The following is a 26,253-nucleotide window of genomic DNA, read 5'->3' on the forward strand; positions in this document are numbered from 1 at the left end:
TGAACTTCTAGGAGGTTAAATAAGTTGCTTAAGGTTTGTATGAGTAATAGTTGGCAGAGCCTGGGTTTGAAACCAGAACTCTCTTATTCAAAGTCCTGGCCTTTTCCCTCTATGGCATGCTGCCTCTAAAGGCAACTTATTTCTTAAACATTTTTGAAGAAGTTCCAGGAGGAGAGGAATTTCAGACTGCTTTATTCACTGCTGTATTCCTAGTACCTTGACCAGTGCCTGGTACATAGCAGATGTACAATAAATATTGGTTGAATGAACAAATGGTCAAGGGCCATAAGTTCAATTTTATCAAATGCACCTAAGTCTCTGAGGTCAGACATTTTTTCTTTTTTCTGATTTGTGAAAGTTTCCAATGCTAGAGAGTTTTACCTTCTTTTCCTTCTTAATATATTGCTAGAGATAACTGTAAGAAAAGGATATGCTTGAATGACTGGTCATTTTTCTCTGATTTACGTCTCTTTCAATAATCATTGCAGGTTATGCACAAAAGATTACTGGTATCATTAACAAAATAAGCACAATGATATCAACTTTATAAGATGTGTTTTACAACATTGGAGGGACAGTGGTGTCAAGTTGTAATAACAAATACGCTTCTGCTCTCTCCCCCCATAAACATCTGTAATATCCTTTATTTTAGCATTTGATGTAGGATGCATAGTTATAGTAAGGACTGTAGAGGTGTTTGTATAATACTTTTCAGCAAGGAAAGACATTTCATCCACCTACTTCCTTCACCCCCAACCTGGAGAACCTTAGGTGTGTCATGTCACTATTGCCCTATTTCAGATTTGATTGAGAAGGACTCTAATACAGACAGAGGCAGAGGCAGGGGATTGTTTGCCTTTTTTTTTTTTTTTTTTTGTAGTAATGGAAGGTACATCTGGACTGATATTCATGGAATATTCCTAATTATACTCAGTTAAGTGTATCCTACTGACCCCTACAAGATTATTTTGGTTCTAGGACTTACACCAGGATTGTCGCACACTAAAATAAACTTGATGGTAGGGTGCCCTCAGGTGCTAACACAAACCTAATTCCACCTGTATGTTAGTGAGGCTGCTGCTTCATCATTAATCCACTGGGGACAGGAATAACTTGGGACTGTCCTATTCTTGATAGATTTGTCACCAGTATCACCAGTATCTGGCTCCGAACAAATACACCTTTGGGTTTGGTAAAAATTGGATTGTGATTGGAAGTATATTAAGATCAAACACCATCTGACTCATAAATAATGTTTCAATAATGCTGTCCCTGGGACGTCTGTGTTTTCTTCTGTTTCTTTGCATCCTTATTGTTCGTTAGTGTTTGACAGAAACAATCAGTATAGAAATAAGCTGGAATCATGCACTTCTCACTGCAGACAGTGATCCGATGCCTTGGATTCCAGAGAGTTTTTTGGTTAACTCCTTTGGTTTGGCCCCTTGGATCCCAGTGGGAAATAGCTACCCAAGGCAATGTGTGCCTTTGAACTAATGTAGTTGGCTCTAGCTACTTAATCTCTGCAGGCAAATTTTCCAGATTCTCCTTTCTTCTGAAACATGACACACATTCTTTTCTTGTGAAGGCTGATCAACAGGTGGTGGTGGGTATAGTTAGTTGACCTGAAGGGACTGGGTTCCTCCCCTACGAGAGTTAAGGGGCCATCAGGGAGCAGGAAAAGGGCTCCTCTATGGCACTTAGAAGCAGCATAGTCTAGGAGACAGTGTATGGGCTTTGGAGACAAATAAACCAGGGTTTGAATCCTACTTGTGTGAACTTAGTCAATTTACTTAGTTAGATTTTCACTTTAGTTTTCTTACTTATAAAGTGGAATGGTATGATCTCCATAACAGGGAGGGGGACAAACCTGCTGCTTAAGACAGAAATGCTCAACACAAGGAAAATTAATTTCTTTCCTTCCTGCTTTGTTTCACCCTCTCTTTTTTTACCGTCCCTCAAAAAGTATGCAGGAGAAAAGAAAGTATACAGGAGATGGAGAAGATTTGGTAAGAATCCAATTTCTTTCTGAATAAACCCTACATTATCCCTTAGTTCCTTTCATCTTTGGTTCCTCCAATCTCTGGTTCTTTGTATTTTTTATTCTTGCCTCCTTCTCTGAACCCCAACTCCACCATCTCTCACTTTACAGTAACTCAGTTGCTCGACAATCACAGAAGAACCATACTTAAATATTTTGAGTACTAGATGCCAGCTCCACGTAGACCAGTACTTTGTTTTCTTTGGTTTTATTTTTCTAGTGCTTGGAACAATGCTTAACATGTTGGTTAAATGAATGGATAAATGAATAAATGAATCAGTCCCTGAGCTAGTAGGTTTTTGGTTCCAGCACTAGTTCTACCTGAATTCAGCCCACAATCGTGGTCATCTTAGCCATATCTCAGCATGAGTCTAGGTAAAGAATAAAAAGAAGGGAGCATAAGGCAACGTATGAGGCCATTATTATTACTGCTAACACTTTGGCCATTTACTCTTCCTCACAGCAACCTTATGACACAGTTACCATTCTTATTATTTCCTTTTTACAAAGTAGAAATTGAGGCTTAGCAAGGTTAAACAGCTAAAAGTTTGTGCAGCTAAGTTGTGGGACTGGATTCAACTGGGCTGCCTCTAGAGACTGCCTTTTAAACTACTTCATGAAAGACAGGGTCAGCTCTTACAGTGGGAGCATAACTGAAATTGAGAAACAAGGCAGGTTTGTGAGAATTAGTGGATGGGCACCACTCGTGTTTGGAGGCGATGGACAGAGGGGAGAAAGGTCTTGCCTTCAATTTCAGTTTTTGTTGCCGACACTTTTTGCTGCAAAGCTGGGGACATTTCTGTTGAATCCTTCTGCAAGAATTGACTTTCTAATTTGGTTTTCAATCTAAGAATGAGACAGGCATTTTAGGGAAATTATGCATCCTGGAGGGTCACTTCGATAATATACACTTTGGAAGGTAAGAAACTTTAAAATTCAGGGAGCCATTAAGACTTTTGATTTTGTCATTAATTCTGTCTTGCATGAGGTTTAGGTGCCTCTCTTATATTGGACCATAAGCTCCATGAAAGCAGGGACATAGGTGACACTAAATATTTACTGATACTGACTTTATGTCCTTCTAACTTATTACAGTGCCTATCACATGACTGATGTTCCAAAAGAGATTTATTAGATGAACAAAAGAATGATTCAGGCAAGGAATAAGTGGCAATAGATGAGATACTAAATAGATAAATGAATGAAAAGAAGTGAGGAAGATAAAAATCTGTTTAGTTCCTGCTATGTGGCAGACATCGCACTTGGTCCTTTATCAAAATTCATCTCCCTACAAAGCCCACAGAAGGTTGGAATTACTGTCCTTATTTTACATGTGTGAAAACAGAGGCTCAGAGAGGTTAGAGAATTTGCTCAAAAGAACACAGCCATCCAAGAATACGTCAGTGAGAGGGAGACAGGCTGGCAATGGATGGATGGTAGATAATACATATTAAGCCACTGAATGGTCTCAGGTGACTGACTGGCTAAATAATTTTGCATAGTTTGTTATTGACCTTGAAATGGTCACTGCTGATTTAAAGGCCTGAATGGAATCCAAATCTTAAGCATCATTAGATTTCTAGCTATTTGTTTAATGATATTTGCTTTTAATGATAATGACTCATTCGTTCTTATTATCGATATGGTTATTTCTAATTCTAAAATGGTACTATATGGTGGAGAAAAAAATCTTGTTTTAGAATTGAGCAAAGAACTATTTTATTATAAGGACCAATGGAAAAAGTAAAGTCTGTACTGGCACAGAAACAGAAATATAGATCAATGGAACAGGATAGAAAGCCCAGAGATAAACCCACACACATATGGTCACCTTATTTTTGATAAAGGTGGCAAAAATATACAATGGAGAAAAGACAGCCTCTTCAATAAGTGGTGCTGGGAAAACTGGACAGCTACATGTAAAAGAATGGAATTAGAACACTCCCTAACACCATACACAAAAATAAACCCCAAATGGATTAAAGACCTAAATGTCAGGCCAGACACTATAAAACTCTTAGAGGAAAACATACGCACATCACTCTATGACTTAAATCACAGCAGGATCCTTTTTGACCCACCTCCTAGAGAAATGGAAATAAAAACAAAAATAAACAAATGGGACCTAATGAAACCTAAAAGCTTTTGCACAACAAAGGAAACCATAAACAAGACCAAAAGACAACCCTCAGAATGGGAGAAAATATTTTCAAATGAAGCAACTGACAGAGGATTAATCTCCAAAATTTACAAGCAGCTCATGCAGCTCAATATCAAAAAAATGAACAACCCAATCCAAAAATGGGCAGAAGACCTAAATAGACATTTCTCCAAAGAAGATATACAGATTGCCAACAAACACATGAAAGAATGCTCAACATCACTAATCATTAGAGAAATGCAAATCAAAACTACAATGAGGTATCACCTCATACCAGTCAGAATGGCCATCCTCAAAAAATCTACAAGCGATAAATGCTGGAGAGGGTGTGGAGAAAAGGGAACCCCCTTGCACTGTTGGTGGGAATGTAAATTGATACAGCCACTATGGAGAACAGTATGGAGGTTCCTTAAAAAACTAAAAATAGAACTACCATACAACCCAGCAATCCCACTACTGGGCATATACCCTGAGAAAACCATAATTCAAAAGGAGACAGGTACTGCAATGTTCATTTCAGCTCTATTTGCCATAGCCAGGACATGGAAGCAACCTAAGTGTCCACTGACAGATGAATGGATAAAGAAGATGTGACACATATATGCAATGGACTATTACTCAGCCATAAAAAGAAACAAAATTGAGTTATTTGTAGTGAGGTGGATGGACCTAGAGTCTGTCATACAGAGTGAAGTAAGTCAGAAAGAGAAAAACAAGGGCTTCCCTGGTGGCACAGTGGTTAAGAATCTGCCTGCCAGTGTGGGGGTTCGAGCCCTGGTCTGGGAAGATCCCACATGCCGTGGAGCAACTAAGCCCATGAGCCACAACTACTGAGCCTGCACGTCTGGAGCCTGTGCTCCGCAACGGGAGAGGCCGCGACAGTGAGAGGCCTGCTCACCGCGATGAAGAGTGGCCCCCGCTCGCCACAGCTGGAGAAAGCCCTCGCACAGAAACGAAGACCCAACACAGCCAAAAATAAATAAATAAATAAAAAAAAATAAATTTTAAAAAAAGAAAAAGAGGAAAACAAATACCGTATGCTAACACATACATATGGAATTAAAAAAAAAAAAGGTTCTGAAGAACCTAGGGGCAGGACAGGAATAAAGATGCAGACGTAGAGAATGGACTTGAGGACACGGGGAAGGGTAAGCTGGGACGAAGTGAGAGAGTGGCATGGACATATATACACTACCAAATGTAAAATAGCTAGTGGGAAGCAGCTGCATAGCACAGGGAGATCAGCTCAGTGCTTTGTGACCACCTAGAGGGGTGGGATAGGGAAGGTGGGAGGGAGACGCAAGACGGAGGAGATATGGGGATATATGTATACGTATAGCTGATTCACTTTGTTATACAGCAGAAACTAACACAACATTGTAAAGCAGTTATACTCCAATAAAGATGTTAAAAAAAAAGAAAAAAGAAAAAGTGAAGTCTAAATGGAAATTTCTTGCTCTGAATATCTGTTAAATTTCTCTAATATGCTAATTGGTCCAGTCATGGAATACAGGATTCCCATTGGCTCAGTGATGGCTCCCAGATCACTGTTTCATGGACTCAGAAATTGTTCATCTTACCACACACTTACCTTTGTGAAACACTCCAGAATCCCAGGACGTTCAACAACGTTAATGATGCCAAGAAGAAGAAGCTTTCTAAATTGCCTTTGTTTAATGTGTTTGGAAACCAATTGCCTGTTTGGAACAAATGTAATTGTTATTCAACTGTGGAGTTATAAGTTTCTGTGAATATTTTATCATGCCACAATTCATAGAGCTTTATTCGCTTGAATAATATCTACAAAGCAAAAAAGCACATCTGAAACTCATAGTTAAAATTCATTTAATTCTGTAATTAACAGTAAAATAATAAGCAAGGCAGGCCAAATGTTTTGAAGGTCAAAAAAACTTGATTTGCATAACACAACATAGGTGTCAGAAGAACTGGGTTATAAAAGTAACCCTGATTATGCTATTAATTTGCAGGAACCACATTTGTCTTTTTCATCCTTATATGTCTAATATCTAGAACAGTGCTTGGCACCCCCATAGGGATTGTTTGATAAATATACATTCAATGTATGAAAAATATTTACCATCACCAGATAGCTGGTTGCATGTGCTAATTGTAAGGCTAGTGAGATAATAATATATGTAGATGTCAGATATTACTTTATTTTGATAACTTAGATAAGATAATCCAGTGTTACCGTATTATAATATCACAGACCCTATCGGTCAAATACTTGCAGTCTCTGGTTGATGTGAAGATTTTCTTTTAACCTGATGAGTAATCCCTTCAGTTTAATACCCCTAAGTAAGGAATCCTCACTTCCTTTTGATGTCCAACTGAGTATATATGAAACTAATTAGGATTCAGGTAATTTCTTTTACTTTACTCCTAAGTTGTGACTTTTGCTTTGATCTTTCCTAGAACTTTTTCATATCTACACCTATGTATCTGTATCCATATTACCTCTATGTGTTACACACACATTCAGTTTTTCTTCAGTTGGTTTTGAGATACTATTATTAAATACATTATATGAAATACGATGTATTATATCATATATATTATACATGCAGCACTTATTTTTACACAATACTTTAGAAACAGCAATGGAATCTTAGTATTAACAAATATAATACACATATGTAGCATTACAGAAGTTTAAAAGATTGATTAAAAGGTAAAATCTATCTTCAGAGAGAGAACTTAAATTCAAGTGCTGTTCTGAATGGGCAGAATATTTCCCCTCAAAATGTTATGAGAGCAGGAATGGATCATCTGTGCACAGTCAGATGCCAAGGTTCTTGGCATTTCCTTGCTTTTTTACAGGAGCAGCTCCTACACTGGGTTGTGAGCAATCCGTCTACGTTCCAATAGACTTGATCTTCAGTGTCATCTTTCGCACGTGGGTTATGGGTTGCTCCCTGAACTAGAATATGGTTCTTGGCCTCTCCCTTGACAGTGTATACTTTTAAATGGGGTTTGAATTAAATGCTCTGTTCAAGGTTGATAGTCAGCAAGTGCATAAGCATGACAGCTGTGAATAATTGTGCCATTTCCCATTTAAAGCTGCCTCTCTTCTGTCATTTAACTTCCCAATGACTATTATTATGGACAACCATGAAAATTAGCTTGTGTCCATTATAGTCTGGGACCTATAATGAAATCTGGTATTGAGTTTAAAGCTATTTTGTAAGTTCTACTTCCCCATTTTATTAATCTGTGTTCCATTACAATAGAAATTTATGGTTTTATTGCTATATTGACATGCTGCCTTTATCTGATATTTAGGAGAAATTTCCCTGAATGGTTTCCCTCTATGTCTGTCTGTCGGGTACTGTGTAACCCTCTTAATGTGTGTGTGTGTGTACAGAAACTAAACATTTGATTGTACTTGAATGGGGGAGTCAGGGTAGAAAGGTCAAGGTACGGTGAGATAGCATCACACTTATTTTCAGGAAGAACTAAGCCATCCTGCTAAGCCTATTCAAACAGTCCTGTTTCCTTATTTCTCTTGAATTAATATCCCACTCATATTTTTGTCCTTTTCATTTCACATAAGCACTTTGCATGTCATGCGATTATACCATTTTATCACCGTGTTTCTCTGGCTAGAGTAAGAGGAGTTTGCACAGAGTATGCAAAGCCTCAGAATTAACATGGCATTAATTCTTCCCAGAGCATGCATTTTGGTCCATAACAAGTAATTGGAAAGACTGTCTTTATTCTATAACAAAGTCAGCTGAGGGAGAAGAATATCAATTTTGTAAGATCTTTAAAGGTAAAACATAATATTTCCAAGAAATTGTGCAATTACAGCGAATACCAGCCTATCAGGAGATGGTGCTAGATCCCCCGGGCATGCCGGTGTGCTTGTGTCTCTGTCACTGGGGATGCTGGGGTGGGCACACATGAGAAGCACTGTGACTTGGCATTATGTGCATGTGGGGTGACAGGAGGATGTCATACTAGAAAAGTTAAAGGCAGTGGAAATTTACGAGTAACACAAGATATTTTGTGAGCGGAATTATTTTAAAAATAAAATGAAAGAGTGCCATACCACCTGGTCAGACTCCTGATAATACTCCTCTATTTTTTTCTTTATTTCCTTTTAAAAAATTTCTATTGGGGTATAGTTGATTTACAATGTTGCATTAGTTTCAGGTGTACAGCAAAGTGAATGTTATACATATACATATAGCCACTCTTTTTTAGATTCTTTTCCCATATAGGCCATTACAGAGTATCAAGTAGAGTTCCCTGTGCTATACAGTAGATCCTTATTAGTTATCTATTTTATATATAGTAGTATTCTTTCTTAAATACCATTTTTGTGTTCGGCTTTCTTCCTAATGCTGAGCTCATTCCAGCCCCATATTTTGGCCTTCTTTAGCTATAATTTAATATTGACTGTATAGCTAATTTACATGATGAGCTTTGTGGTAAAGAGAACCGTCACCTGAATTGATAACATGGAACAAACACTAGCATCAAGTTGGAGAGAGAGATTCTTCATGAAGCTTAAATTTGTTTTATATGTATAGAGAGATTGTGTCTATGTAAAGAGATAGCATTGGGTATAAAAAGATATACCCAATGGAAATAGTATGGGCTTTGGAATCAGAGAGACTTTTGAAGTCTCTATTATTTAATAGTTTTGTTGTTGGGCATTTGCTCCACTGGACCCCTTCAAGCTTGGTTTCTCCTCTCTAACATGACAGCAGTACCTCTCTCACTGAGCTGTTATGAGAAGTAAAAGAGATAATAGAAGTCAAGGGTTAGGCACAAAGGAGGCACCCGTAAGCATTAGGCTATCACCTCTCCCCTCTTTAGAGATGCTCATACAAAATCACGTAGCCTGAGCTTGATCTTGGGCCCATTTCCTGTTAGATATTTCTTCATGTTCTGTGTGCCTTTTTTTTTTTTTTTTTAATCATTATCCCAGGACTGGTTGTAAAATGTTCCATTTAACATTGTCAGTTGACTCAGCTCTTAGGTACTATAACTTTATTTTAGGAGCTTATAAACTTTTATTGTCATAATTCACATTTGTGCCATTTTTCATCTGACATTTCTAGTACCTGATTGAAATCAGGAGTATCCTTGCAAAAGGAGACAAAGTGAAGACTTTAGGTCTCGAATGGGACTAACTAGACTTCTCTAGATCTTAGCTGGGGTGGGCAAGAAGGTGAACAACATGAGAAGAAAATAGCCACGTAAAGAGTCCAAGGAATGACAAAGTGCTATTTGTTAATGCTGACAGTGAGCCCTAGTTACGTACTTTAATTGTATAACCAGCTAGTTAGTAATGAGTGTTAGGCTGTTGAGGTAATAGAACACTCACAAAATGTTTGGCATTGTTCACAGTTTCCTCAAATATCTCTTGCTCAGCTAGATTTATTTGTTCATTTGAAAATCATTTGTTAAGAAATTTTTATGTGCCAGGAAACGGGCATTCCAAGTTGCTTAAGAAAAGGAGCTCATGGATTCGTAAGGGAGACACGCACACCTCGTTTTATTGCACTTCACAGATACTTCATGTTTTACAAACTGAAGGTTTGTGGCCACTCTTGTCAAGCAAGCCTATCAGTGCCATTTTCCCAACGGAAATATTTTTTGATTACCGTATGTACATTTGTTTTAGACATAATGCTATTGTGCACTTAATAGACTATAGTACAAGGAATGTACAGTGTAAACATAACTTTTATATGGACTCGAAACCAAAAAAATTCACGTGACTTGTTATTGCTTTATTTGCTTTACGAACCTGCAGTGTCTCCGAGGTATGCCTGTAATTATTCTCAAGCATTAGACTTTATAGATAGTAAATAAAATGTTTCTATTTATCTTAAATGATCACGGTCATTTTAGAGATAAACAGACTATAGACTTATCTAAGCTAGTTCTTGTATGTTATTGACTAAAGGGTGAAGGCACAGAGCGGTAAAGGGAATCATCACTCAGCAGAACCCTCATTTCTTACCCTCACCACTGCACGAATACAGCCCCCTACTGGCGCTAACAGAACTACTAATTTTAGGACTTTCCTTAGCATCTCAACAGTTTAAAAACGTCTGGACAGCAGTCTTTGACATAGCTTACCCCAAATACCGTTTAAAATTCCTAAGACAACATTTCCACCTAAATCCTGGGATTGACCTATCGTGAGACTCAACCTATCATGAGACTCTTGGGGTAATTTACACTAAATTTAAGGCTTTTGGAACGGGATTGAGAAATACATACGGTGACCCACACATGCTCTGAGGCTATAAACAGCACAAAGCTGCTGATGTAAAAGAGGAACATACTTTATTCCTGTCCCATCTTATGCCCTGTATTATAAGGCCTAACATTTCATGTGCTGCCTTTATGTCTTGAGTGTCACAGGGCCCCAAAGGCCTGACCACACATTTCCCTGCTTCCTTTGTCAGATATGTTCCCCACAGGGGGATATTGTCCCCTCCTGGCTAGTTCCCTATTAGCCAGACCAGCTGCACTCCGCCCGGTCCTCAACCTGACAGATTTCACTTCCTTACCAGCTTTCAACATTATTCAGACCAGCAATCACATCCTCCTGTAGGAACCAGAGATCACCTCACTGCTTTGTTGTTACAGACCCTGCTTGTTCCCTCTCTTCCTCAGTGCAACCCCACAGGGCCAGGCATGGCATGCTCTGGTCCCCTGGGCTGTGAGCACAGGTGATGACTAAACTGCTGTCAGTCTCATCTGCCCATGTATTCAGCCTTCTTATGCTATTTAGGGGGAGGATTCTTCCCTCCCCAACGGGGTGAATAGGAGGTGATCAGGAAGTGCCCGTACCACAGAAATCAAGGTCAATTCTAGACAGAATTATAGTATTTGCTGTTGATCTAATGCGTAAGTACTGTTTTGGGGAGGAGAAGTCCTCCCCTACATGCCTCTAACCAGTACCCAGCGCCAAGTATCTCTGCTGCTAAACTATTGATACATCGGGGAGTGGAACTTCCATAAACCCTGAGACAAGAAGTAATGGGAGCACGGCATTGTAGTTCTTAGAAGGAAAGCATTACAGATGAACATGAGCGAGAGTCAAGTATGCTTGAGACTGCAAATTATAATCACACTGTCTGATCAGAGTGATGGAGAACCAGAAGATGGTATAGATAACGTTCTCACTTTAGCTCAGCAGTCTGCTTGCTGCAGTAACTTGGGTTTTAATGGGGCACCTTAACAGAAGATTTTGGCAAAAATATGGAATGTGACCAGAGGTAAGGAAATCCATATACATTCTCAGTTAGTAGATACTACCTCTCAGTAAATCTCTACCTTGAAGATGAGTAAGTAGAAAAAAAAAATCCATATGAGGGAGGAAATGTGATGAGAATATATATTATTACTGTTGCTTACAAAACACCCCAACACAAAATGACAAAGGTTAAAATAATAATAATAATAAAAATGAGAAACTCATAAGGCAAAGATGAAAATAAAATAGCAGAAAATACTGATTTCAGGAAAAATTGAATTCAAAGGAAAAACTATTTCAAAGGGACATCAAGGATCTTCTTATATTGGTAAAAAGCACAATTCAAATTGAAGATATGTCAATGAATATCCCTTAGGTAATGAAACATAAAATCTGTTGGAAACACAGAAATAAATAACAGGTAGATAATTCTTGTGAATGATTACATACATCACACTTTGATCAATTTTTGATAGAATAGGCAAAAAGGAAAATAATGTAGAGAATTAGAATAATGTGATTGGCACTTTGCTGTACACCCAAAACTAACACAATATTGTAAATCAACTATACTTCAATAAAAAAAGAATAATACAATCGGTAAGAATTTAATTAAGACCACCACATTGTTTAGTAGAAAGAAAAAAGTTATAGAACTTATAGAAGTTTAGGTAACATCAACGACAAACCAAATTCCTATAAATTGAAGATTCTGCTCCTAAATAACTAGCTGGTCGAAGAGGAAATGAAAACCACAATCACAATGTATTTAGAAAATAAAGAAAATGAGAAAATTGCATTTACAGATTTAGGCATACAGATTTAAATCCTGTTAAGAGACAGATTTAAAGGCACACTGTTTTCATTTTTAGAGTAAGAATGAGCATACATGAATTAAACATTCAACACAAAAAAAATCAGAAAATAAATTTTAAAAAAATCTACGGAAAGTAAGAGGAAGGAAATAGAACAGAAAGTCAATATCTTAAAGTATATTAAATAGTTCTAAGAGCTGATTCATTGCAGGAAAATGTAACAACAGTAACAACAAAAACCCTGACAAATCCAATACCAAAATACACAACAAAAGAATCAAAAGAGATAACAATGTTTAGTTATGAGTATGCTATGTTAGTGTCAAAAAATCTTATGCAAGGAGGATGATTATCTAGGAAAACATTAATTGCCAAAATAGAACTAAGAAGAGATGAAAAATCTTAATGGTGGCAAATAGCAGGAAAACATTACAAAGAATGATTCTCAAAAGAGATATTAGGTCCTGAATGCACCTTTTAATTTTCATGGACGAAGTGAATCTTTCCCCTGGATCTTCCAGAGCAAAAGATCATCAAGTATTGATGTTACTGAGGATTGTTTATCCCATGTATGTTAAGATGACTTCATGCTGAAAAATCTATTAATTAAATATACCATAATGTCAGGAGCAGTAAGAAAAATCAAAAGGTGATCTCAAGAGCTGTTTAACAAGCATTCAATAAAATTTAACCTGATTTATTTAAATCTTAGAGAACAAGAAATAGAAATTTTCTTATGATAAAAAACATCATTTAAGATTATCTTTATAAACCTACAAATATGCTTAATAGAAAACTGAGAAAAATTCATATTAAGATCATGAGCAAGATAAAATGTGACTGTCTTCTGGTATTAACATTGCCCTGGAAGTTCTGTGTCCTGATGAGGATGCAAAGCATAGGAGTTAATATTGAAAATAAGGATAAAAATTATATTTATCTTAAGATTAGAGAATACTGCTGTAAGCTTAAAAGGATCAACTAAAATATTCTCATAAATTTACTAAGAAAGTTTAAGAAGTTGGATGCAAGATGAAGACATAAACATTAATAATCTCCCTATATAATAGTGATTATCTCAGTGAGCTGTAATGAGGGAAAATGATTCAGTTCATAATAGCAAAAAGATAAAGAGCATAAAATGCCTACAATAACTCTAACAAGAAATGTTAAGGATATATATGAAGAAAATCTTACTGAACTAAATTTTTAAACATTGAATAAATTAAAAATGTTATACACTTAGACGGAACACTATTGTAAAAGCTTTTACTTTTTTCCCTAAAATTAGCTAACAACTTCTACTTATTTTATTAAATAAAAACAGGAATTGGGGAAAACTAAAAGAATGATTTTAAAATTCATGTGGAGGTATAAACCATAGGGAATATGATTCTTATATTTATTATATTTTTATAAATGAAGAATGACCATAAGAAGTATGATTAGTAATACCTAATATGTATTATATATCATAAAACTGTAATAATTGAAAAGAGGGTGATACTAAGCTAAAATCAAGAGGCAGCTAAAAGGAACAAGATGCAAAGATAGCCCTGAAACAGTCCTAAGATCACCTGAGCACTAAGGCTATATTAAAGTACACATCACGGGACTTCCCTGGCGGTCCAGTGGTTAAGACTTCGCCTTCCAATGTAGGGGGTGCAGCTTTGATCCCTGATTGGGGAGCTAAGATCCCACATGCCTCGTGGCCAAAAAACCAAAACGTAAAACACAAGCAATATTGTAAGGAAAATTCAATAAAGACTTTAAAAATGGTCCACATCAAAAAATATCTAAAAAAAATAAAAATAAAAATAAAGTACACATCATTGACTAACCAGAATCATTTCACTTATCCTATGGTTGTGGAATATTTCTGGTTTAACTAACCTTTCTCAACATATATCAAACTATGTTGTGCAATTTTTTTATTTGAATCAAATAAGTGTTATTTTACTTAACACGAAAATTAAGTTCACATGAATGAGAAAATTCTATTCAAACTATTAATCTACTAAAATTCCATAACTATAGCTAAATGCAATGAAATTAATCACAGTGATAAAGGTTGATAGACTTGATTACATATATCAGCAAAACACATGTAAAAAAAACTCATCTATAAAATTAAATGTTTAGTTAAAACCGGGAAAATATTAGCAATAAATGACGATAATAATATCTCTAAAGTTTCAAAGACATAGAAAGCAATAAGAAAAAACACAAATAGACCAAAAGAAGAATGGGCAAAGAATATAAGTCATTTTATGAATGAAGAAAAGATAGCAATGTTCATAACATTAAAAATTTCAATTTCCTGTTCTTAAAAACACAAATTAAAGTAACAATGGAATATAATTTTTGCTAATCCGATTAACAAAGATTAAAATAGTAATATTCTCAGGGCTGAAATTAATACATTGAGACAAGTAATATCCTACCACACTGGCAGCATAATTGATGTAGCCTTTTAGAAAACAATTTGGCTTTACTTCTCAGGAGTCTTTAAAATATTTAACTTCATTGAAAGCAATCACATTTCCAGGATTCTATTCCACGGAGACAATAAGTTGATGTACTTTAATATTATATAAAAGATGCTCACCTTAGTAATATTTGTAGCATTAGAAAATGGGAAACAACCTAAACATTCCTCAAGAAGGGAAAGGCAAATTAAATTAAGATATATATTCATCCATGCAATGAAATATATCAAGTAATTGTTAAAAGTGAGCTTTTATTCTTTTGGAGAGACATGGAAATATGCTCTCAATATTTTTAAAGAAAGAACAAAAGGTGGGTGCTTGATACAAATTTATTTATTGAGCTTTCAGCAGGATTAATTCGGACACTAATTTTGCTGAAAATATATACCCATATAAATTTAATACCTACACACACAAATAAAAATAAATTTGGAAGAAAATTTACCCAAATAATAATTGCTATTATCTTTTCAAAGTCTTTTTTTCTCCCTTCTTATATACTTTGGATTTATTTCATCATTTATTACCTTTATGGCAGAAAAATAATATTTTAAAACCACTTCATCAAACATACTTTTGAAAAACTTTGACTTCTAAAAATCATTTCTGATTTATTATAAAAGATCAGAATTGGCTGGGTTTCAATCACAACCAACTCTTCTTCAGCAGTCAAAGTACAGGATAACAGCCTCAATATTGTAACCTGCAAGTTACGTGCTATTTACGAACCTGTCCTAAGATTTTATTTTGGAAATTATAATACCCCAAGTGACAAAAACTGGTCGATTCTGAACCCTTCAGTGACATTTCACTGTATTCTCTATTGAAATCCTAGATTTACCCAATACCTCAAGTATACATGGCATTATTTTAAGTGCTAAAGCATATTGTTTTTGATTCAAGGCAGACTTTGGCTGTCTCTTTTTGGAGGAAGAGGCAGTATTTCCCCTTTTTACTAACTACTGTTTTATTCTGAAGGTAATGGAACTGTGAGAAATCTTTATTTTTTTATTTTTAAATTTTTTTATTGAAGTATAATTGATTTACAATGTTGCATTAATGACTGCTGTACAGCAAAGTGATTCAGTTATACATATGTATACATTCTTTTTTTAATATTCTTTTCCATTATGGTTTATCATAGGATAGTGAACATAGTTCCCTGTGCTCTACAGTAGGACCTTGTTGCTTATCCATTCTATGTATAAAAGCCTACATCTGCTAACCCCAGCCTCCCACTCCATCCCTCCCCCAAACCCCTCCCCCTTGGCAACCACAAGTCTGTTCTCAATGTCCATGATTCTGTTTCTGTTTCATAGATAGGTTCATGTGTGTCATATTTTAGCTTCCACATGTAAGTTGTATGGTATTTGTCTTTCTCCTTCTGACTTACTTCACTTAGTATGATAATCTCTAGTTGCATCCATGTTGCTGCAAATGGCATTATTTCATTCTTTTTTATGGCTGAGTAGTATTCCGTTGTATATATGTATCACATCTTCTTTATCCATTCATCTGTCATTGGACATTTAGGTTGTTTCCATGTCTTGGCTATTGTGAATAGTGCTGCTATGAACATAGAGGTGCAGGTATCTTTTTGAATTATAGTTTTGTCTGGATATATGCCCAGGAGTGGGATTGCTGGATCATATGGTAATTCTATTTTTAGTTTTCTGAGGAACCTCCACACTGTTTTTCACAGTGGCTGCACCAACTCACATTCCTACCAACAGTGTAGGAGGGTTCCCTTTTCTCTACACCCCCTCCAGCATTTATTATTTGTAGACTTTTTAATGATGGCCATTCTGACCGGTGTGAGGTGGTACCTCATTGTAGTTTTGATTTGCATTTCTCTAATAATTAGCAGTGTTGATCAACTTTTCACGTGCCTATTGGCCATCTGTATGTCTTCTTCGGAGAAATGTCTGTTTAGGTCTTCTGCCCATTTTTCAATTGGGGTTGTTTGTTTTTTTGTTGTTGAGTTGTATGAGCTTTGTATATTTTGGAAATTAAGCCCTTGTCAGTCACATCATTTGCAAATATTTTCTCCCATTCTGCAGGTTGTCTTTTCGTTTTGTTTATGGTTTCCTTTGCTGTGCAAAAGCTAAGTTTGATTAGGTCCCATTTGTTTATTTTTGTTTTTATTGAAACTTTGAAAATCTTAAAATGTGCCTTTTGCAATTTTTCAAATGATAGTTGGACACAGGGAGCAATTATTTACCTCAAACTTTGTTAGACTTTTTTAAAAGTTATTTTATAATGGGGGTCATCTAGCAAACATCCAAAATTGTTGAGACAAAACTGAAATGGGTTTTACACCTTACTTTATTTTAGGCACATCTATCACTTCACTATGTGCTTTTTGCTTGGGAGCCAAGAAGTATGCAATTAAAAAGATGTACCCATCATTTTCCAGGGTGGACGTGCTTCTGTGTCCAGAGAAATAAACCCTGTGCAGTGAAAAGAGCTTTGGAATCAGGGATCCACCTTGGCTTTATGATTTGTGCAACTTGTATAGTTTTCTGAGCTCATTTTCTTCTTATTCATGGTGGGGCTACAAATATCTACCCCCAAAGAATTGTTGTGAAGATTTAATGAAATAATATCTTTGTGAAATGCATACAGCAAGGTCTGCATATAACTGACACTTAATAAATGTTAATTTCTTTCCTTCCTCCTTTCAGTAACCTGATTTAAATGCTTCATTTGAGATTCTTAGCTCTCCTACCTGAGTTAATTTTTAAAACACATTAATTTTCATGATACCTGAAGGAAAAAATGCCTAACAACTATATTCTAACTTTGGCTTTTCTACCACTTTTTCATATTTATCTAATAACTACTCAAATTATTATTACCCTCAAATTACAGACAAGGAAACAGAGACACAGAGAGGCTGAACTGTTTGCATAAAGTCATGTAAAGGAGACAGAATAAATATTTGTTGAATGAATGGGTGATTGGAGATTGGGCCCCGGATCTGCACATGCTCAATACTTTGTTCTCATAACAATGTCTGCATCGAGACTAAAATTTGCATTTCTACTTCTTGGGAATTGTGGATAAAAATGAAATCAACTTGCTGTTTCCAGGAAGGGACACAGTGTCTTTCAAAATTGTTGAGAAATCTCTATGCATTGTTCACCTGAACTGCAGGAGAACGGGCCTGGGTGATATTTGGGATAACAAGCTTTCTTATAAGGGTGATTTCATTCTCTTGAAGAGCATTGGGAGGTAAAAACCCATCAAGATAGTGTGTTCTCATGATGATTTCAATGAATTATCATGGAAATGAGTTTTAGAAGAGAGGCAATGCTTTGTGATAATAGCCCGATAATGCCATTAGCTCTGAACTGTAATTGTAATAGCATTAGTCAAATGAATATATCTGATATTAATTTGAGTGTCAAATATTTCTGTAAGGTTCTTCTTGTTAATTAAACATCAGCCATGGTATTATTAATTCAGTATTAGCCAGTTCTTGCACATAGTAGGAACCTAATGTGTTTTTGTGGACTGAATTAATAAATCAAGCTCTAAGTGGAGCTATTTCAAAGAGTGAAATATTGAATTTAAATAACATCATGGATATAGCAGGAACTGATTTTTGCCCCAAATCTGCTTGCTTGTACAGTCTGTCCTTTCATTTGCACCTCCAATTAGCTACTGGTGTAGACTTATTAATATCAAAATTTGAGAAGAAAACTTTTCTCATTTTTTGCATATTTATAGGGAAATAGCCTATAAGATTTACCCTATAAGATTTACCCTAAATTACTTAAAATCAAGAATAGAGTTTGTGCCTTTCTTCTTGTGTCTTATGGTCTTTAGACCATTTTAAAATCTACCAGACAGTTTCATGCCTGCCTTGAGCACCTGAATAGCACTGGGCAAAATCACCCTTCATGATCACCAGTGTCAACTGGGTCCTCAACACTGCCACCCTTCTTAACATTTCTCTTCTAAATCATCTTTTCTAGCTCTCGAAATAACAAATTCCTATCCCCCTGTCTTTCCTACTCTTTATTCTCATCTTAAGCCACTTTTGCTTTCATGAATAGTTTGCTGCCTACTTTATAAAGAAAGTTGGGAGCCTTGAAAGGAAGCCTCCAGGATATTTCTGACACCAGAACTACACATCTGCTTGCACCTGCACCCACGCTCTCCTTTCTTCTGTTTCAGTGCAGGAAAGAAGTATCCACCCTCTGATAAGAAGTCAACCTCCCTTTGTCTCTTGCATTTTTAACTTCTCCATCTGTGCCAGATAATTTCATCAGTTAAACATGATCAAGTATCTCTCAAAATTAAAAAAAAATGTATCTCGAACCCACATCTCAGTTTCCCAGATAAAACACAGGACTCACAGTTAAATTTGAGTTTCAGAACAACCATGAATTATTTTTTTAGAATAACCATGTCCTAAATATCGCACACATAATTTTGTAAAGTATAATTTATGCAAAGTACATCCATAATATTGCATGGGACATACTTATTCTAAAACAAATTTAGTTTACCTGAAATTCAAACATAATTGGGTGTCTTATATTTTTAAGTGCTAAATCTGGTAAATCTACCCACAGCTTCCTCCAAACCACCACTTTATTTCTTAAATCTTCAGAGGAAGTTCTTCAAAAGAGTTGTTTGGATGTGATGCCTTTATTTCCTCACTTACTAGATATTTTTGACCCTACTCCAATCTGGTTTTCTTTCCCTTCTCACTGCTGAAATGACTCTTGCTAAAGTTACCAGTGATGATCTCTTGCTAAATCTATGGATGCTTTCCATTCCTCACTCTACTTGATCTCACAGTAGCATTTTACACAATTTATCATCTCCTGTTTGAATCAGTCCTCTCTCTTATCTTCAGTACACACACACACACACACACACGTACACACATGTATGTATGTATATATTTCCCTCCACCCTCTGGCTGGCCTTTTCCTTCTCTGGCTGGCCATTTCTCCTCCATTTAACCTCTGTTATTGAGGCTTTTCAGGTCTAGTTGCTGGTGTCCTTTTTCTCCTCGTTCTTAATATTCACACTAGATAATTTTATTCACTTCCATGGGCTCAAATGCTATTTTTGTGCCAAAGATTCTCATATTTATATATCTAACCCAGATCCTTTTTCTGAGATCCAGCTATTTCCATTCGGATGTCTCACAGGTAGGTCAAACTTAATGTGTTAAAAAATGAATGGCTGAAAAGTTTTTCAACCTCTTTGTCTTCTAGTGTTCTCCATTTAGTAAATAGAATCTTTGCCCACCCAGTTGCTTTTGGCAGAATCTGGGATGCTTCCTTGATACCACTCCTCTCTTCTGCATCCTACCACCTCCTGACTTTATCAAAACCATCACTAAGCACTATTGATTCTACCTCTGAAATCAAGCTTATATCTATCCATTTCTCTCCATCTGCCTACTTCCTCACTAGTTCATCACCACTAGACTTGCCTGAGTTACTTCATTTGAACCCTTCCGGCTTCTCCCAAGCCATTCTTCTTTCCTTTTCAAATTACATTGCATCCACAGTGATCTTAAAACACAAATAGCTCATGTCACTTGCTTGATGCCTTTATAATTTCTTATTGCATACAGGTTTAAAAAAAAAAATCCCTGTAAGCCAAAGGTCCTGCATGATTTTACTTCTACTTTCTCAACCTGACTTCATGTGATACTTCCTGAATATTTTCAGGTTACTGATCTTCTCTGAGTTCCTCTGATGCACCAGGTGATTCCTTACTTCCAGGCTTTGGTATATGTTCTTTCTACCAGAAATTCTTCACTCTTATGCTCACCAAGCCAAATACCACTCATCTTTCTAGTGTCAACTTCAACACCGTTTGCAGGCACTCTTAACATGAACATGGATGTGAATCTAACTCTATCTAGACATGTAAGTTTGCCATGCAAAGGGAGCACCACTAATGGCATGGGTCCATGAGGCCAAGAAGAATCTCAGAATGTGGCTTTATTTCATCTCATCCCAATATGGTCCTGGAATTAAAGCTGATAGGACACCTGAGCTCTGCATTTATGGGACACATTCTTTTCTGAAGAATTATAAAAATGCCAAACCAGAACATCATGCCCATGATAATCCTAGCCCACTTGGAAAATGTTGAGATCCCACTCAAATTACAATAACAATACAAATCATTATTTTTGTGCACCTTTACTGATCTGGTGCTTTATATCTATTTCCTCTGGTCCTCATAGATATCTTGGAAATTGTTAGTGATACCATTTTAGAGAAGGAGAAATTGAGACTCAGACAGGTTAAGTAATGTGCAGTCAGGGGTGAAAAAGACTTTCTTCTGTCCTTCTAGGTTCTTCTGGCTTGTCTAAGAATGAAATTGACATGAGACAGATTGACAGGAGAAAATCAAATTTAATTTTGTACTTACGGGGAACCCCACATACATGAAAGGTTCAAAAAAAAGAAAGATAAAATGAGGTATATATGCCATCCTGATGTAAGAAATGGGATAGGGACCTGGAGCTTCCAAAGAAAGAGGGTAATTCACAGGATAATAAGAAAAAGAGGAGATGTTTGGTAATTAGATGTTTGCCCTGCCATAGAGATGGGGCCACTTAGATAAAATTTATCTCTGGTGAAAACTCTTTTTCCGGGAAAAATTCCCAGTTTAAATTTTTCTAGGAAGTTAAGGGAGGGGCAGTAAAGTCTCCACTGACTTTAGCTCAAAAATAATCCAAACTTTAGCTCAAATAAATAATAGGCCAAACTGGCACATCTTGGGGAGGGCTGTTCTGAACCCCTAGTGCTCAAGACCTCACAGTTTATCAAGGGCTGAGTTGAGTTTGAGCTCAGGTTGGTCTGACTCCAAGTTCCTCCATTTCTACCTCTCATGAGCCAACAGCAATGGATGCTCCTGTCCCCATCTGAAAAGTATTTTGGGCTTTGCCCTGATACTGTTATGAACCCTAAGGCCTCCGAGCAGCTCTGAGGGTCTCTCTGGAGCCAAAGGTTGAGGGTGTAGAATAAGTTGTTTCTGGGATATGTAACCCTATTGGACGAGGGGGACTCTGCACCTGATTCTGACGGATGGTCAAGAGCAGCTTTGCCCGTGGAGCACTGGGGGCATGCCATGTTAGCCACGGGAAGAGTGGCACGACGCCAGTTGATGGTCAAGTAGAATATGGCCTGGCTAAAGGTGAATTACGGGGTAGCAGGCCACTTCTTTTCCCTTCTGGGTCTAAAAATCTGTCATCTCGAAACCCATTTGTAGTTAGACCTGAGGCATTGATGTGAATTTGAAGAAACACATCTCTAAGAAAATAGGCACGGACCTGTGAAATCCAGTTGAATAGCCTTCCAGATGCATAACTACTTTCTTCTTTCAAGTTTACTGCAACTGCAAATTCCTGTTTCAAGAACGACTCCTTGATTCATGCTGAGATGGCTGTCAGTGGTCTCAATAATCATAGATATTTAAATGAGAATTTTAAAAGATCACTATTCTAATTTAAAATGCTCTTGGTGGGAATTAAACAGCTAAATTCTCTGCTTCTTTCCTGAACTCTGAAGAGGAAGGACTAACAGGGGCAAGAAGATGTATACCTTGACCTCTTGATTCTGCCCAATTATCCAGTTTCTCTGAGACATTTTCCTTTGGATCTTTCAATCACCTACACATCCATAACTAAGATGTCACTTTTCACTGAATTCTATTTTGTTATTTTTGTCAAAAGGTAAGCTCGCGCTCATGTGTGTGAGAAAATTGATCTGGTTGCTAATGGCATAGAGTCGAAATAAGCAGTTTGACTGACTTCTTCACTCCCTTTTATTAGCATTGCTACTTTTAGATAAACTATTCCTGAAATGATTAGTGTAGGAAGATGGGTTTAGTCTTGTATCTTCTTTAAAGCACTCAGAGTTAGAGATCCCAGAAGGATCAGTTTTCTCACTTGTACTGAAAATGTCATTCTAACAGTTATCTGTCTGCACAGTCAAGTTTTGAGAAATCTTTTGAATTTACCGCATTCACACCATTCTCCATCATGGTGCTAAAAATGACTAATGCAACTTGGAGACTGTGATAGCTGATCATCTTTTCCAATCATACGCTAACACTCACACACACACTCACATACACACATGCTCTGCTGACATGAATCCTTAAAGGTTTAAAATATCCTATATGCTAAATGGAATGTGGAGGCTTGTGGGATGCTTAAGCGTAGAGCTATAGTGTTCTCTTCACTATGGTCGGTTCTGTCAAAGAAATTGGTCTGGTTGTTTGATTAAATAGACCCATCTTATTTCTAACCAAATGTGCGACTATGGCTTTATCTTATATTTAAAATAATCTCTGGCATTAAAATTTCAAATACATTACTTAATTTTATCCTCCCATCATCTCTGAGAAAACTGAAGTGCAGCATTCTCTTTTTTTACGTAGGAGGAAACAGTCTTAGAGTGATGATGACCTACCCAAAGTCATGCAAAAAGTCAAAGGATCACCCTCTCTTAGGGGTCCTAATTAGTCACCATACGCCAGTTTAGGGTCACTAAAACAAATCATCTAGATGAACTTCATTTCCTTTCTTGACGAATGCTAATCTGATGGTTAAAGGGACTGTCACAAACTCAGATATATCCTATTCCTAGAAAAACATGTGACAAAAGTCTCCTGTGATGTCATTCCGGGGATGATGGAGAAGTGTGTGGGCTGAATGATAGTAATTAGGTGAAGTGGGAGATGATTATATCCAAAAGGGGAGGATTAGTTGATTGTCATTAACTTGCAGTGAGAGCTCTAGGAATTTTCCACAAGGCTTTGGTTTTGGTCCTGTCCAGTTCAACAATTTTATCAATTACCTGGAAGAAGTCTAGGAACTTGCTTACTAAATTTGCAGATGACACAAAGCTGGTAAAGAAGTAAAATTAGTAATTCACTGGATGACAGAATCAAGTTTTTTAAATGTCTGTTATTTAGAATGATGGGTTGACATTTATTAAGGATAGAGATAAAGTCCCCCATTTAATTAGGAAAAGAAACTGTGATAAGATGACTGGAACTGAACTGAGAGAAACTGCCAAAAATAAAAAAAAGCCTCGGGTTTTAATTTACCGCAGGTGTGATGCAACTACTGAAAAAGTCAGCACAGTCTCCGTTGGCATTAAGAAAGAGAGAGAAATAAAGAGAGAGAGAAGGTTGATAACAGTAACATATCTATCTTGATGTACCCATTTTGAGTATTGCGATTGATTCTGGAAACCATATTTTAAGAAAGATACTGTCAAGTTGTTGTTTGTTTAATGGATGGAAGGGTTTTGATAGTGAAAAATCAGGGAATCATGTAACATGAAAAAAACTGGAGTGGTTTGTCTATAAAATAGAAGGGGATCATAATAGCTGTCTTTATTGAGCACTTATTGTGCATATTAATTACTTAATCCTCTCAGAAACATGATGAATTATTTATTGTTGTTGTTTCTGGCATGAAAACTGAGGACACACAGCTAGACTACCTGGATTGGAATTCATATAGTTTGACTACAGGACCTACTCTTTTAAACGCTGTACCACATTACTTCTCCAAATATTTATCAAATGTCTGAAGAGTTGCTATGTGGATAGAAAACTAAGCTTATCCTGTGGAATACAGTTATCAACAGATGAGTAGACTCAGGTTACTTCTCAAAGTAGAGAATCTTTCTGGGCACTGGAAGATGATGGTACATCTTCTAGTTTTTGGTACCATGTTAGACTAGATTACCTCTAAGGTGACATCCAACTGTAAGACTCTTAATTTATTGGGATGTGCTTTGATGTAACACGGTATCACTATGAACAGAAAAAAAATTTTTCAAAAGTAAATCAAATCACTCATCAGTAATTTAAATGGTGTTCTTTTGAACATAAGTTTAGAGAATCTCCCCTGCACATCCCATGTTGCTAAGCTGTCCTCACCATGTGTTCTTGGTAAACCTCCTTGCATGGGCACCAAACTGCCAAAATTATATAAACTTTTAAAAATCTATCTTTTACTATGTCTAGAATATTATCAATAATATCCTATATGCAGACCTCCATCCAAGGAGATTGTATTGCAGAAGTAAAAAGCCCTTACACTGTGTGACTCTTAGTAGCTGTTTGATGTACTAAAATCAACATTGGTTGCAAATAAAGATCCTATATGCCGCAATGAAGATCCCACGTGCCACAACTGAGACCCGGCATAGCCAAAATAAAATTAAATAAGTAAATAAATATTGAAGAAAAACATTGGCAGTGGTTTCAGAATGCTGGGAGGGTCAGAGCTCTGTCAGATGCTAGTGGTGGTGACTGGAGCACTTCATTTTTCTTATTTCTGTCTTAATTATTAAATTTCAAAAATGAGGGTAGTAATATCAACTTTATAAGATTGCTGTAATAAACCCAGTAATGTATATAACAGGTCCTACCACACTATGCAGATTCTCAATAAAAATTTAGGTTTTCAGTGAAATGTATTTGCAAGAATAGTTGTGCGTGATAAAGAAATTGCCTGGTCTTTCTTCCTGGTTCCTGGGAGATAAACTCTAAAACCATTGAATTTCCTAAGTGATTGAAGTATGTTTGTTATTCATGGTTGGCCTCTTAAGCCCCACCTGATGGTTTATGTTAATGACATGACTCAGAATGGGAGCTGGCCAGCCAGGAAGACCAACCATATGATTAGAGGGTTGGGGTTTTGAGCCACAGGATATCAGCCCGATCTCTTCAGAGAGAAAAGAGGCTGGAGATTGAGTTCAACTACAATGGCCAATGTTTCAGTCAATCTGCCTACCTAATAAAGCCTCAATAAAAAGTCTGCACACCAAAGCTCAGGTAAGCTTACCTGGGTGATAATACTCTGCGTATTGTCACACACTGATGTGCCAGTTGTGTACCACATCTCTGAGGGTGAAAGAAGCTTCACTTTTGGAACCCTCCCAGACCTTGTTTTATGCCTCTCTCCCTTTATCACATTCCCATTTGTATTCTTTTGCTATAATAAAGCTGTAATCCTAAGTATTGTGCTTCCTAGCAAATTATCAGTTCTGAGGGGGAGTCTGTGGGGAATCTCCATATTTATAGCCAGCTTATCAGAAGTGATGGCAGCCCTGGGGACCTCCAAACTTGTGGCTGATGACTAAAGTGAGAACTGCCGTGTGGAGAACTTAACTTGAAGTTTGGACAGACTCTGGTTCATTTGCTTAAGCACGTATATGAAAAATCTAGACTTATATAAAAGGTAAACTGATAGTAATGTTTGACCTTGCAGTCTTTCTAGAATATGTCAAATGTAATTTGATTATAGACCTTTTTTTTAAGCAAATTTTCAGAAACATCTTCATTGAGTAATGTTGAAGAAAATAAACATGTTCAACAACTAAGATGTTGAGGTAGAGATATAGGTAAGAATTTTCCAAGTTATCTTATAAAATCCTAATACCAGTGCTTTGTTCTTTGTTTGCATTTAAAGAATCTAATCATCAGAGATGTCAACAACT

The 26,253-nt window shown here is 36.6% G+C and overlaps 1 protein-coding gene across 1 annotated transcript in view; it reads right to left on the reverse strand.

Moving 5' to 3' along the window:
• Window positions 1-26,253, reverse strand: part of SLC15A5 (solute carrier family 15 member 5) — a 93,613-nt gene that overhangs the window by 710 nt on the left and 66,650 nt on the right. Inside the window, 1 exon segment of the mRNA XM_068562113.1 lies at window positions 5,791-5,896. Within this exon segment, the coding sequence (XP_068418214.1) occupies window positions 5,791-5,896 (106 nt within the window).

The sequence above is a fragment of the Eschrichtius robustus genome, chromosome 13 (genome assembly GCF_028021215.1).
Source record: "Eschrichtius robustus isolate mEscRob2 chromosome 13, mEscRob2.pri, whole genome shotgun sequence".
Taxonomy (NCBI): domain Eukaryota; kingdom Metazoa; phylum Chordata; class Mammalia; order Artiodactyla; family Eschrichtiidae; genus Eschrichtius; species Eschrichtius robustus.